Below are 14,782 nucleotides of genomic sequence, written 5' to 3' on the forward strand. Positions count from 1 at the left end.
GAGACTCCCCCCCCCCCCATTTCTTGTACAGTATTGTATTTCATAGAGACAGGAAGAGAGGGAAAATCTTCACAATGATGTCACAGACAGCAATTTTAGAAATCCCCACCCAATCCCCAAACCAATCCAAGAAATTTGTCTGGAGTTAGGCTGTCATTTTTTTCCTGTGGAATCTTTCTAAATAGCAAGAGTCACAAAGATGGATTGCAAATCCCTTTAATTAGCTAAAAATTTATTGGATAACAGGTATAAAATACCCATAAAAGGAAAAGAGTTTCATTCACGGAAACCCTTTTCTACATACTTTTTGCCTATAGCCACTATAAATCCCTCTCGCAGATACATATAAAAGTTCTTATAGCAGTACCCTATGTTACTTCATTAAACCGCCACTTATCTCCATTTTTCTAGCGCTGTCATTTATCATTCAAGCAGAAGCAAGTAATTAATCTCACTGGCATTAAATCAAGCATCTATGTGACACTAATGTTCTAATGGACTTCTTAATTAGATGCTGTGAACAAATAAATGAAGACTTAGTTACATAGTTACATAGTATTTGAGGTTGAATAAAGACATTAGTCCATCAAGTCCAACCTATTAGGATCTCATTCTAGGAGTACCCGTACCCCTGTATATTACGGTCCCTTAAGAAATCGTCCAAAAGTTTCTTGAACAATTCCACATTATTTGCTGAAATCACCGCCTGTGGCAGTGAGTTCCAGACTTGATTTCTAAAGTCTGTAAATAGATATAATAGAGTTGCCCATACTGTTATCCTTATCAGCTTTTCTTGTATGGTATATCCCTAAAGAGAAGCAGTCAATAATGGGCTTTTGTAAAACCTCAATCACCACTATTTTGATGTTATACTAGAACAGCAATACCTCTCAGGGATAGGTGTGTGTGCTGTTATTCAGTTATATTCTCTCCCTGTCAGATCAGAAATGTCAGGCTGTAAGGATCCAAAGGAGGATGACCTACCTCATGCCTGAGCTTAGGGCTATGGACATGTGGGGCAAAACACATTTCCTTTAAGTGTATTTCCACTTTTGCAGTTACATTTGAGAAAACTCCACTATAAGGGGTCTATTCACAAAGCTGCCGAAGGATCTGGCCATAGCTTCGGCCGATCCTTCGGCTGGCTTCGGCCCAAGGACCCCTTTGGTTCAGGAGAACCGAGAGGGTGCTGTACGGGCTATTCACAATAGCCCGTACAGCTCTCGATCATGGCCGAGCAGCTCAGTCGAGCGCTGAGCCGTGCTGAAAGCCGAACCTGGCCGAGCGGCCGGCCGTTGGCAGGCTGAGTCGAACTCCTTCTGCACTTCAGGTCAGCCGAACATGCTAAGCATGTTCGGCTGATCCAAAGCCACACGAAGCAAGCCGATGTACGGCTGATTTCAGCCGATGTACGGCTGAAATCAGCCGTACCAGCCTGAAGTGAATAGCCGAACAGTGTTCGGCTTACTTCACTTCTGATCGGTCATTCACTCGGCTGCCCTCGCCAGCTTTGTGAATAGACCCCTAAGTCTTCCTATTCACACAGCGTACCTAAACATATTCTTAAATGTTATTTACCTTTTAGATGTGTCTTTGGTCACGCTCTTTGTGCAGATTCCAGGCTACTCTGAGCAGTTTAAAAATAGAGAGACAAACTGGGGGACAGGCTTAGCTTCCCCTCATTAATATAGAATGCTTCTAGATGTTTAACCCTTTGTCAGGACACACAGAGTTCATTTCTTTTTTACAACTGATAATGAAATCTGACAGCACATTACAGACAGGGTAATTAGAGTAAACGTAACTTTCCACAGCCCCTTCTTAAAGTGTATTTCCAATTTCTCAGTCAAATATGAGAAAACCCCTCTATATGTTTGTTATGCCTTCACATTCACACAACATACTGAAAAATAATCAGAAACAAATATGTCTTACCTTTTTAGATGTTTTGTTGTAGCAGGCAAAGCGGCTGAAACCAAGTTTTTGAGAGCACCTTCACAGTAATCTGTCCTTATACAAAGGCTGAGGACAGGACTGTGTGGATTGTGTTTCTCTCATTAACATACAATGCAGAAGCTAAGCTTTAAAAACTTTAACCCGTTGTTAGGACAGTGTTCAAATCTGCTTTACAAATATATTGGAATCAGCCAGCACAGTACAGACAGGGCTAACAAACCCCTCACATCCCGTTCTAATATTGCAAAGAAGGAGAAGCCAATACACATGTTTGCATGTAGCATTTTTTGAGCTTACGCAATATGAATGGGAACATGTAACAAATATAAAGTTGTATCTTTTTAAACTGAATAGAAAGGTATGAGAGCAAATGAAAGATGATTTTGTGCTGCTGGGATTACAGTGAATCTGTTGCTTTCTCATACACGTGCAAGGTACAAACAGACCCTCTCACAGCCTCTCCTAACATTACAAAGAAGGAGAAGCCAATACAAATTTGTGCAAACAAAAAGCAAATTAAACTGCAAGAAGAAGTTTTAGATATTTATTTTTAGCTTATGCAATGTGAACGGGAACAAATGTAACAAATATAAAGTAGGTGTTATCCCGATTTGTCTGCAAAAGTGGAAATACACTTTAAAGGAGAACTATGAGGTGAGTGCTTTTCACTCACCTCACAGTTCTAGCCGACCTGTGACAATGAGACTGTCACAGGTCGGCTCAGTAGATCGTGAAGTGAGCAAACACATACCGGCGTTCGCTCACCTCTCGATCCTGTCACGGCTCTCTGCCCCCCGCCCCGCTCCAATCCTCCAGCGCTGATTGGCAGAACGGCGGGGGGGCGGGCACAGCTGACCCACGTCTCTAGCTAGGCAGAGCCAGCTGTCACTCACGCAGATGGGCGGATCCAGACATAATTGTCGGGATCCGCTTCAGCTGCGGCGTCTCAGTATACCACGAGCTGTAGCTCGCGATATACTGAGCTTAGGGTGACGGGAGGACGCTAGTTTGTGTCCTCCCGTTACCCTAAGGAGAACTATGTGGAAAAGTCCTTACCCCATAGTTCTCTTTTAACATACTGGGAAGGCTAGGTAGGATATTTAAAGAAGAACTCAAGGATTTTTTAAAAGTAATCCTTGCAGTGGGGCTACCCCTGCAATGCAAGGGTTAAGTACTGGTTTTAGTCTAGGGCAGGGGTAGCCAAACTCCGGCCCTCCAGCTGTGGTGGAACTACAAATCCCATGAGGCATTGCAAGATTCTCGCAGCCACAGACATGGCTCCCGGAGAGAGATGCATCATGGGATTTGTAGTTTCACCATAGCTGGAGGGCCAGTGTTTGGTTACCCCTGGTCTAGGGGCAAAAATAAAGATGAAATACTCACCTGACCCTCGACCCTGCGCCAGTGTCTGCTCACCTTTCTCGCACCAACTGTGGTATTGCATGTCCCTTTGCATCTTCACATCTAATGGACTGCCAGAGATGAAGATAAAGGGGAATACTATAGAGTGTCACTTGCGGCTGCTGGGGCTGGTGACATCACATTTAGTGGTGCTCGGCAGAATTCTCAGGTCTTTTGGATGTCTACACAAGGAGGCTTTACATGTAAAAAACATGCATACAATGTGTTACATGCACATATTATGGGAAGATTTTTTCTAAAATAAATGGTCTGGCGACAGGGTCTCTTTAATTTTGCAAATCTGGACCATACAAGATTAAGAAAATTAAACCTCTTGTGCTTTTGTACCGTACGTCAGAATTCAGTTAGCTTCTTCGTATTTCCTGGGGAATTCCTTGTCTATCAGCAATTGTAAATAATGACGAAAGAAATAGGATGATTGATTTGCCAATTTTTATGGACATAAATTTCAGTGTAAGGAGCTCTGGTGATGGCGGTATTTGATAAATGGCTCCATGGTTGAACAATGCTTGTTTCCTGCACCTCGGCTCGGTATATCATAGACTGTATCATTCTTTCATGGCTGCACATCTATGAATAATATATGGAGAGCAAAGCTGGCGTGATTCCTCATTGCTATTCTGGAAAAGCGAATGGGGAGCCAGCTCCGGACCTCGAGAGCCCACTAAACCTCTTTATACCACATTTTATGGATTACGTAAAAAAAGAGAGCCGAGCCTTTCCACTTCACAAACCTTCACCAGCAGTTAAAGCTGCACATTGCCCGGCATAGTAAAACTGGTTTAGAGAGCTCACTGATCTAAACCGCATAAAATCACACTTATCCTATAAACACGGGCTGTGCAGAGGTACTTGTTCGTCTTTATAGAACTGCCACTCACATATTTATTTTATGCCATACAACAGCCATGATGGGTAACCTCCTGTTATAGAAATAATAATGCCCTCTCTCAAGGGTAGAACACACATGCACTGGACCACAAAGCTAATTCCATATAACAGGAGGTGGAGGGGTGGCAGTGGGGGTGTGGCTTACTACATGGACAGAACAGTTCCTTAACTCATCAATGTAGTAAAGGTCCTGCCTGTCACTGATGTAGCCTAGACTCTGTCATATTATTTTAATAATATTTTAGGAATCTATTTATAGCCTGCAGGTGAATCTTGGGTGTCATTGGGGGTATGGATTACTACAGGGACAACACAGCTCCTTTACTCATCCATGTAGTAAAGGAGCTGCCTGCTACTGATCTAGTCAAGGAACTGTCATATTATTTTATTTACATATTTCTACTTATACCCTGCAAGTGAATCTTGAACCACATAGCTAATACCATAAATCAGGGGATGGAGGGTGGAAGTGGGGGTGTAGCTTACGACAAGGACAACCCAGCTCCTTTACTCATTTATGTAGTAAATGAGCTGGCTGCTACTGATCTACCCAAGTAGCCACTTTTCAAATATTTTAGGGATTAATTTATACCTTGAAGATGAATATATATATATTTACCTACCTAGACTGATCTACATTTGCAGACAATATTCCCTCCGTCCATTAACACAAGAGCTCTGGTGATGCTTATCCTGATACCAGAACTTCCGGTATCAGAAAGTTAGGTGGCTGGCCAACCATGAAGCCGGGTGGCGAGCGATTACCCCCCCCAGCTTCCTGATTGGCCAGAAAGCCAGTTTGATGCTTCCTCGCAGGGCAGCGAGTCATTGCACACCGCCTGGCTTCCTTAATGGGACCTACAGTATTGGTATTTGGTATTGGCAAGTACAGAAAAAAAAATATCCGTACTCGTACTTGATTCTGAAGAACCAGTATCAGTGCATCCCTAGTATTAGGCTTAGTGTTGGTATCAGTAGTATACTTATGTATTAGGGTTCCGCTGTTCCTCAATACCTAATGTTATATCTTCCAGCTAATAAGAGGTCTTTTTGTTGGCACAAGAGCAGGTCTATGATAGTTTAAAGTGAGTTTTTCTGAGGAGCCTTTTTTGTTAATTTCTCCCTTAAAAACAAACCAAAACCACTTTAATGTAGCCCTCCCTTTCACTCCAATGTATCCCATGAAAAAGTTGAACATTCTCAGTTTCTCAATTTTTCTTATAGTTAAAGTGTCACTAAACTCAGGAGTTAAATCTTAAAAATGCTTTCAAGTACCCTAACTTATTAACAAAAATGTATCTTATTTGTGTATCATTTGGCTGTAGATCCTCAAATCATCTCTGAATTGGTGCCCACGCTGTCCTTCCTTCTGGAGGGTGGCTACGTTTGTTCCCCATGGTCCCTGTGTGTTGTAAAGTAGCCACGGCTCCAAGCTCACTCCCATGACTGACCCCACGGTACTCATGGTACATCTCAATACAATTTAGTAAACTAAGTCTAAGATTGTAGTTCATCACAGGAGGAAGCTTGGAGCAGTAGCTTCTCTACAACACACGCAGGGACCATGGGGAACAAAAGTAGCCACCCTCCAGAAGGAAGGACAGTGTCAGCACCAATTCAGAGATGATTTGAGAATCTACAGCTAAGCGATTCACGAATAAGCTATATTTTTATTAATAGTTAGGGTACCTAAATGCAATTTTAAGATTTAACTCCTAAGTTTAGTGTCACTTTAATATTACCATATTTATAAAAGCTTGCTAATCTTCTCCCTAAATAAACCCTCCCGGCCACGGCTTACCCAGCCAACACTCCTACTACAAGCCCAATGTCATGTTTGAGTTGGTCTATGACCGCCTATTATAAAGACACGTTTGGGGTGCTTACTTTAAATGAACAGAAAAGTCATTTTAACACTTTAGAAGGAATAAATACATAACCTAAAAGGTTTTTTTATACACTTGCCTGGAGCTGTGCTTTAAATTAAGTAGGCAAAGATTTGATCCGGGCCGATCTGGTAAAGCTACAACACTGTGCTGTAGCCAGAGCTTTTAAATAGTGAGTCAAGTGCTCCTCGGCATACGGTAATCCTCGGCTCTCTGGCAGCCTATGAATGACAAGCAGAACATTTGTCATTTTGACATTTCCAGCTGTGCTCAAGTAAGTATATAATTTAAACCTGTGTGTTATGGGCCCTCTGCGGGTCCATTCCCGTATATGGCGGATTTTTCACTCTGCGCTTCTTCTTTTAAACCAGTGAATAATTTACTCCTATCTATGTGCCGCTCTTTTTATTGCTGGAGTAAAACATTTATAAAGCCATATCAGTCCTCAAGTGCATAATAGTTTAATTGCACACATTGTAAGACCCGGCATTTTATACCGATCCTTTCACAAGCCAGAGCCAGTTTGCTAAAATGTGTACCATGGAAACGCAAAGAGCATTATTTGTATGTTTTGCATTGCCTGGATGGAATTTGCTGGTAACATGGCTTGAATCAGCCAGATAAGTGTGTGCCATCACTCATTCATATGGCATAATACTCTATCTATCTATCTGCAAATCAACAAAATTCAGTTGATTCGGCATTTCGTCTGAATCCGAAATAACACATTTTTTATATGCTCAAACATATTAAATGATATTTGGGCATATAAAAATTTGTTATCAGAAAGCACGGCGGCCATATTGGCCGCCGGCGTGTTCTGCTCATGCCTGCCGCCATCTTGGAGGCGAGGTGCATAATGTCACATGATGCCACGTCATTGGTGACGTTATTCGCAGAACGAGTGGCTGCCAGCGTGTTCTGCACATGTGCGCCGCTATTTTGGAGTATATCTTGGTATACACCAAGATGGCGGCACCCATAAATGGGGGTGTGTATCTATCTCTCTATCACTCTATCCATCTATCGCTCTATCCATCTATCGCTCTATCCATCTATCTCTCTATTCATCTATCTCTGTATTCATCTATCTCTCTATTCATCTATCCATCTCATTGCTCTATCCATCTATCGCTCTATCCATCTATCGCTCTATCCATTTTTCGCTCTATCCATTTATCGCTCTATCCATCTATCGCTCTATCCATCTATCGCTCTGTCCATCTATCGCTCTATCCATCTATCGCTCTATCCATCTCTCGCTCTATCCATCTCTTGCTCTATCCATCTATCGCTCTATCCATCTCTCGCTCTATCCATCTCTTGCTCTATCCATCTATCGCTCTATCCGATGATGTGCATATCCATCTATAGCTTTATCCATCTATTGCTCTATCCATCTATTGCTCTATCCATCTATTGCTCTATCCATCTATTGCTCTATCCATCTATTGCTCTATCCATCTGTCGCTCTATCCATCTATCGCTCTATCCAGCTGTTGGTCTATCCATCTGTCGCTCTAGCCATCTTTTGCTCTATCCATCTATTGCCATATCCTTCTATCTATCCATCACTAGCAAATTTGACTACTCCAGGAAGAGTCAATTCCCTAGCATAGCAGATGCTCTACATGTCATAGCACTCTTCTTATCTGGGAGTGTCCAATTACCATCTTTGATGGCCCAGCTCCTATATCCCTCCCTTCACCCACCTAAATAACCTTCTATGCAGCATCTGAGGGAAGAGCCAAGAGGTATTTTATAGAACTCTCAATCTTCTGGGTTGCTGAAATTACATCAAAGATGGTGGCACTCAGCAGCTTTTGGAGATCTACACAAGGGAGGCTTTTACAGGTGAATAACATCCATAAAACATGTTAAATACACATATAATCTTATGGGAAGATTTTTGTTGAAATGAATGGTCTCTTTAAGCTGTTTTCCAGAATTTCAGGTTTATACTGTTTTGTCCCTGTACTACATAATATTTATTATAGCAAAAGCTTGGTAACAGAAATCAGTTTAACATTCCCTTCTTTTTTTTTTTCTGTGAAAGGACTGAAGATTCTAACACGACTGAACAAGTCAGCATTGAGGAGAGAAGTAAGCAGCCTCCATCACCTAAAGCAGTCCAGTCTTTAGATGAAAGGATGACATGCTTCAGGAACATGCTTCTAGAAAGAGGGGTACGAGAGCCAAAGAGAGACCTAATTGTTTGGCCACTATGAGAAATGTCATCCCAATGAAATATTAAGTCCTGAATTTCAGATTTGAATCTGAACTCTTGGCAGATATAAAAGACACAAATGAATTTCAGCTCTGTAATCATTAAAGTGTATGTATAGCCAAAGCGTCTTTTATTGATAGAGACGGGAAGGGTAAAAACCCCTGTCTGTTAATTTTTTTTGCTGTCTGTGTACCCTTGGGGAAGTTTCCTTCACTTCCTGTCACAGATATACAACAGGAAGTTAAAAGAAATTTCCCAAAGTGAAAGCAATTCCCCTCTTAGGCAGCAGTTACCCCCGTTGGAAGATTCCCCATTCCTTTTTGCTCAGGGGACAACTTTAAAATTATGATTTTCCACACATTTTCTGTTTAGTGACAAAAGTAATCACAACAGAGGAGTGAACCTCCACAAAGGAGATGCAGACCGCAATAAAAAAAATGACGGAGCATTTTCCCCTTTCCCATGCCACCCAAAACTATCAAAAATGGGTATTGCCTAGAGATACATTTTAACACTTCATAAAATGTATGTTTTTAAGGCAAGTAGTGTAAGTACCTGCATCTTACCTGGTTCCAGCTTCTACACAAATGATGTAAGTGCCAAAGCATTGCAACCTGGGATAAAAATTTCTGGGAAAATCTCATCTGAAATCTCACGAGATCTCAGAGAAAGGCATTTTCCTCCCCTGAGATGATGTGCATGGTTACATGTGCCAGAGTTCCAGGAAGTAAAGGAAGATCTAGTAGCCTGCCCTTAGTTAAAATGGCCACGGTCAGAAGATTGGGGAAGAAAAGAGAAATAAGGTATGCAACGAATAAAAAATTATCTAGACGTATCTGGTTGTAGATTGTCATTACTAAACATTTCTAAAGGTGTCTTTGTTGTTATTTTAAAGAGATGGGTACAGTTCTTCTTTAAGCAAGGACTAGGTCTGAGGCCCTGAGAACCCTAAACCGCATGGCTCCCAGGAGGAAGTGACCTCCCACACCATCTCATTAAAAATGGATGATCTCTTTAAGTTGACAAAATATGTAAACAATTTTGCTGTAAAGAGAAGCATTTTGAAAAAGCTTCAGAATGCAGTCTTATTTCTCTGTACTGAAATATTTATATGTTTCTGTAACAAAGACATATAAGAAACTCAAAGGGATCCCAGCAAGGGATGTTTTAATTAGATAGTTTTCAAAATCATGAAAGTGTTGAAACATAATAGCATAAAATTTGTACATTCTCATTACAAGTATTGGGTGGTTATAAGCATTCTAACTGTTGTCAATATTCCACAGGTGTCTGCATTCTCCACATGGGAAAAAGAGCTGCATAAAATCGTGTTTGATCCTCGGTATCTCTTACTAAACTCTGAGGAACGGAAACAGGTGTGTTCTCATAGGCCTAACAGGAGTCCGCGTTGGGGACAGGGTGATTGTGAAACTGACCAGGTTGTGGTCTGAGAGCGGGAAAGGGGTGTTGGAGAAGTTGCATGGAGTGCATAGGTGGGAGAAAACAAGATCAAGTGTGTTACCATCAGAGTGAGAAGGAGTCTTTATATAGGAGTATATATATATAAGTTTACATATAAAGAGCATATGTGGTATAGGGATATTGGTTCGATGTATTATTTAAACTAGGGTTCACCAAACTTTGGCCCTCTGGCTGTGGTAAACCTGGTGAAACTACAAGTCCCATAATGCATCTGACTCTGGAAGTTATGCATGTGTCTGTCAGAGTCATGCACTGCCTTTTGGGACTTGTAGCTCCACAACAGCTGAACAGCCAAAGTTTGGCTTCCCTTGTTTTAAACAGTTTTTAAAAGAATATCAACAATTTGCTAACAAAGGTTCGAGATAATACACATCGTTAAAGGGAGCCGGTTGTGACAGAATTATGGGTGTTGCCATTGTATGTCTCCTCCAGTAGGTATAAACCTCTCTGCTCCCCATCATATCTGTCTTTCTGATGTATTCAAGCAGACCCTTCATTGCCTAGGCTCTAGTAACTGTAGTCATAAAGGGGCAGAAATTATCCAGAATAAAAAAGTTTCATACCTACTGGATAAAGGATGTTGAAGGTTCCTTCATAATTTTAAAAAAAGTTGCAGGCCATCAGCATTGAGGGACTAGTGACCAGCGCTAGGGTGGAGTGAAGACGTCTTATAGATTTCACATCTTACAAAACTCAGCCCTTGCACCCATACACAGGCATCTGAGGAGCACTGTAATCAGGTGTCATAATCTATATATCTTATATGCCAATCTTTAAAAGTATGAGGTGCAACACTATCCCATATACAGTATATATCATCACCAAGGCTAGAATACTGCATAGCCAACACAGGTTCTGGCATAGGGTGGCAGGGCTACCTGGGTGGCACACAATCAGTCACATGTTATGTTGCTACCAGTTGTGTGCCATGTTATGTGCAATAAAGGTTCCAGATTATGACCCTACCTTCCAGTATCACCAAAAAGAGGAGAACAGTTGTACGAAAGAGGAACAACAGTTGAACAGAAAATCATAAAAATCCCAAAAGACAAGCCAGTGAATTTTAAGGGTTCTAAGGGTCCTTGCCATTATGACTCAAAAGTGCAGTGGAGTAATCAACTGGGATGGAATGGGCAAAATATAAAATGTCTTCTGTTTCAGGTTCCAACAGCTGATGTGAATAGTCTGTTCCAACAGTTATGAATAAAAAACATTTCAAAAACATCAGTTTAAAGATGTATTATCATTACCATTTTCCATTAAATACTAAGGGGGTTATTCACTTAGCTGCCGAAGGCAGCCGAGTGAATAACCAAGCTGAGTGTACATCGGCTAAATTCAGCCGTACATCGGTTGCCTTCGGTCAGCCATACATGCTCTATTGTGAATAGCCCATACAGCGGCCCTTCAGCTCGACTGAACCGAAGGGCAGAGGTGGCCGAAGCGAGCTGAAGGATCGGCCGAAGCGAGCTGAAGGATCAGCCGAAGCTATGGCTGGATCGGCTCTTTAGTGAATAACTCCCTAAGTCTGAAGTGCAGGAACCACTCAGAATTGACATTCCAAGCATTACACACACACACTATATGGGTTGAACCTGATGGACCTGTGTCTTTTTCCAAACTCACCACCAATGTAACTACATAACTATGCGACTATGTAAGAATTCAGAACAGAACAAGATGGATATTTATTTCATTGCTTCACTTTCAGGTCTTTGAGCAGTTTGTAAAGACTCGAATCAAGGAAGAATCTAAAGAGAAAAGGAGTAAATTAATGCTTGCCAAAGAAGAATTTAAAAAGCTTCTTGAAGAATCCAAGCTGTCTCCAAGGTATTCTTATCAGCACTCAGCAAATGCATTGTTTTTCTGACATCTATCTTTACCGTAGTTTTGTTCTGCTACTTTTATGCCATTTTTATTGAACATTGGTAAAATAATCGCTGGAGAGAGAAATGGTTCCACTATATATATAAAACGGGTGGATAAAGATGCAGAAGCTAAATACATTTATATTATTCATGGGGATTTTTTTTGGTTATCCAGGGACTGTATATTATTTTATTATAGTTTTAGATAAGCATGTTAAAGAGAGCTTATATTACTATGTGTATGTGCTAATGTTATAAAACCCTTGTTTCTATGTTTAGTTTGTACTTATATATGTACATGTAGGCAGCCATATCTGCTCATTACATATGCATGCTTTGTTTTACTTCTTTACACTACTGCACTATGGTGTTGTTCTTTACTGCTTTTCCTTACAATGCAAATCTATCAGTCAAGCAATTCCTTAAAAACAATGCACTCCCTTAGGAGCTCCCGTTTGTGGTGAATCAACAAATCTCTATATTTAAAAAAAAGAACTTCAATGTTACAGTAATAACAAAATGAAGGTGTAATCACTGCCACGATAACTCAAAATATATTACCAGGGTATAAATAGCAGAGTCCCTTATGTACAATATTTTATTTGTGTAATGTGTATCTTTATATCATTTTTTTTAAATCATTCAGTAAAGACTAAAGTTTTATTGAATGCATGCACTGTACTCCAGGCTATTCTCCTCTATGTATACCCTTGCAGTTTATTTAGAAGTGGGCGGCACAGTCTCTATAATTTTGAGCAAGTGTTGTATGTACTGTATTTACCACTTATTAACTCGAAATATATACTCCCTGAACACACACTATACTTACTCTTCACCAATAATATTCAATAATACTACTACATTTAACACACTGAACAGCACATACAAAACACACAATGAAAATAATAAGCTGAACTCAATGGCAGAGATGTAAAAAGGGAACCTTTGCTCTACTTATTCTTAACCTGTTATTTAAATACATCAGGAAAAGTGCATTGTAATCTGCAATACAGTGTCCCTTGTAATTATAACACAGCGGCTGGTTGTTGTCATGAATGTTTACATTATCTAAAATCTATGAATGACTAGTAGAAGGATGGATTTGCAGCACATGACCACAAATATGGTTCAAATCTGTTGATCTGTTGAGGGCTCCCTAATTCCAACGGGAACATGTCTATTGGAAATGACACACAGCAGGGTGGGCCAATGATGGTAGTTTATTAAATGATAACTTGGAGAAAAAGTGTCTATCTATCTATCTATCTATCTATCTATCTATCTATCTATCTATCTATCTATCTATCTATCTATCTATCTATCTATCTGTCTACTCTATCTATCTATCTATCTACTCTATCTATCTATCTATCTATCTATCTATCTATCTATCTATCTATCTATCTACCTATCTATATCTACAGTAGAGATGTGCATTCGGATTCGGACAAACCTACAAATCAACGAAATTCATACTAAAACGATTTTCAGGCATATAAAAAATGTGTTATCAGAATGCACAACGGCCATAATAGGCGCCGGCGCGTTCTGCTCATGCCTGCCGCCATCTTGGAGGCAAGGTACATAATGTCACATGATGTCATGTCATGGGTGACGTTATTCGCAGAACGGGTGGCTGACACATCGGCCGCAAGCGTGTTCTGCGCATGTATATACCAAGATGGCGGCACCCATATATTCGGGTGTCTATCTATCTATCTATCTATCTATCTATCTATCTATCTATCTATCTATATATCTATCCAGTATCTATCTATCTATCTATCTATCTATCTATCTATCTATCTATCTATCTATCTAATCTATATTTCTATCTATCTATCTATCTATCTATCTATCTATCTATACAGTATCTATCTATCTATCTATCTATCTATCTATCTATCTATCTATCTATCTATCTCGATCTCTATCTATCTATCTATCTATCTATCTATCTATCTATCTATCTATCTATCTATCTATCTATCTATCTATCTATCCAGTAGCCACCTATTTAAGGTGACCACCAGCACACAAAGGCAAACACTAAAGGCAAATAGGCTATTACCTCTGTAAGGGAATTTGCATTCTGCAAGGGAATGTACCCTTATCTTGATGATTGTGGTGAAGTTTCACTTTCTAAATAAAATACAATCACGTGCAAGAAAAATAAAAAAAAAAAGGAATTTTTCTTGCACATGATTGTATGATGGAAGTCAGCGGAGCCTCCCCTCGTTTACCAAGCCGATTTGTTTTCAGTAAATCTACTCCTCACACTGCAGCCTTTCCCAGTCAACCTCCTGATTTGGGCTTTCTGTGAATAATTTATCCATTTGTTCTTCTTTTTAGAACCACCTTTACGGAATTTGCGGAGAAATATGGGAGAGACCAGCGCTTCCGTGTGGTTCCGAAAAAAAAAGACCAGGAGCATGTTTTCAACCAGTTTATAAATTCCCTAAAAAAGAGGGACAAAGAAAATAGACTGCGACTAAGAAAAATGAGATAGAATGGCCGCTATACAACACTGTACATTGCAGACAAAAGGAAGTATTTTCTTTATCATTTATCAGATGGGGAAAATGTCAAACGGACAGTGCATTTCTGCTGACCTAACCTGCCTAGTTTATAAAGGGTAGCTCTGAAAATAAACAGAAATGAAATTCTTTAAGAAATAATGTTTCATATTGAAGCTATTTTTATACCATCATGGTCAGTGTCTCTCTATTTGCCATTATGATGTAAGTTTAGTATTTATTTGCTTTAATTATGCAAATTACTCTTATGATGCACAATGTATAAAGTCAAAATAAAGTGACATTATAAGCCTGTAAGAGCATTAACTTTTTTTTGTAAAAGTTAATCCCTTTATTTTTATTATTTTGTGTTTATTTTTGTAAAGCACATTAACGGTAACACTCATGTAAACTGTATTTCTTGACAGGTAAAATGCTCTATTGATGTTACTATGTCATTGTCTGAGTGATGAAATGATGATTAATCTTGTTGTGAAAGTGTGACTATGTTAAACTGTCATTAGCACAAAGACG

At 39.9% G+C, this 14,782-nt stretch overlaps 1 protein-coding gene across 1 annotated transcript in view; it reads left to right on the plus strand.

The window, feature by feature from the left end:
* Positions 1–14,539, plus strand: part of TCERG1L (transcription elongation regulator 1 like) — a 142,852-nt gene extending 128,313 nt beyond the window's left edge. The window contains exons 10-13 of the mRNA XM_018559413.1: positions 8,212–8,341; positions 9,669–9,758; positions 11,576–11,694; positions 14,085–14,539. Of these exons, the coding sequence (XP_018414915.1) occupies positions 8,212–8,341; positions 9,669–9,758; positions 11,576–11,694; positions 14,085–14,241 (496 nt within the window). The 3' untranslated portion in view covers positions 14,242–14,539. The remainder of the gene's footprint in view (positions 1–8,211; positions 8,342–9,668; positions 9,759–11,575; positions 11,695–14,084) is intronic.
* Positions 14,540–14,782: the final 243 nt, after the last annotated feature.

This window comes from Nanorana parkeri, unplaced genomic scaffold (assembly GCF_000935625.1).
Source record: "Nanorana parkeri isolate BGI_ZX_2015 unplaced genomic scaffold, ASM93562v1 scaffold393, whole genome shotgun sequence".
Taxonomy (NCBI): domain Eukaryota; kingdom Metazoa; phylum Chordata; class Amphibia; order Anura; family Dicroglossidae; genus Nanorana; species Nanorana parkeri.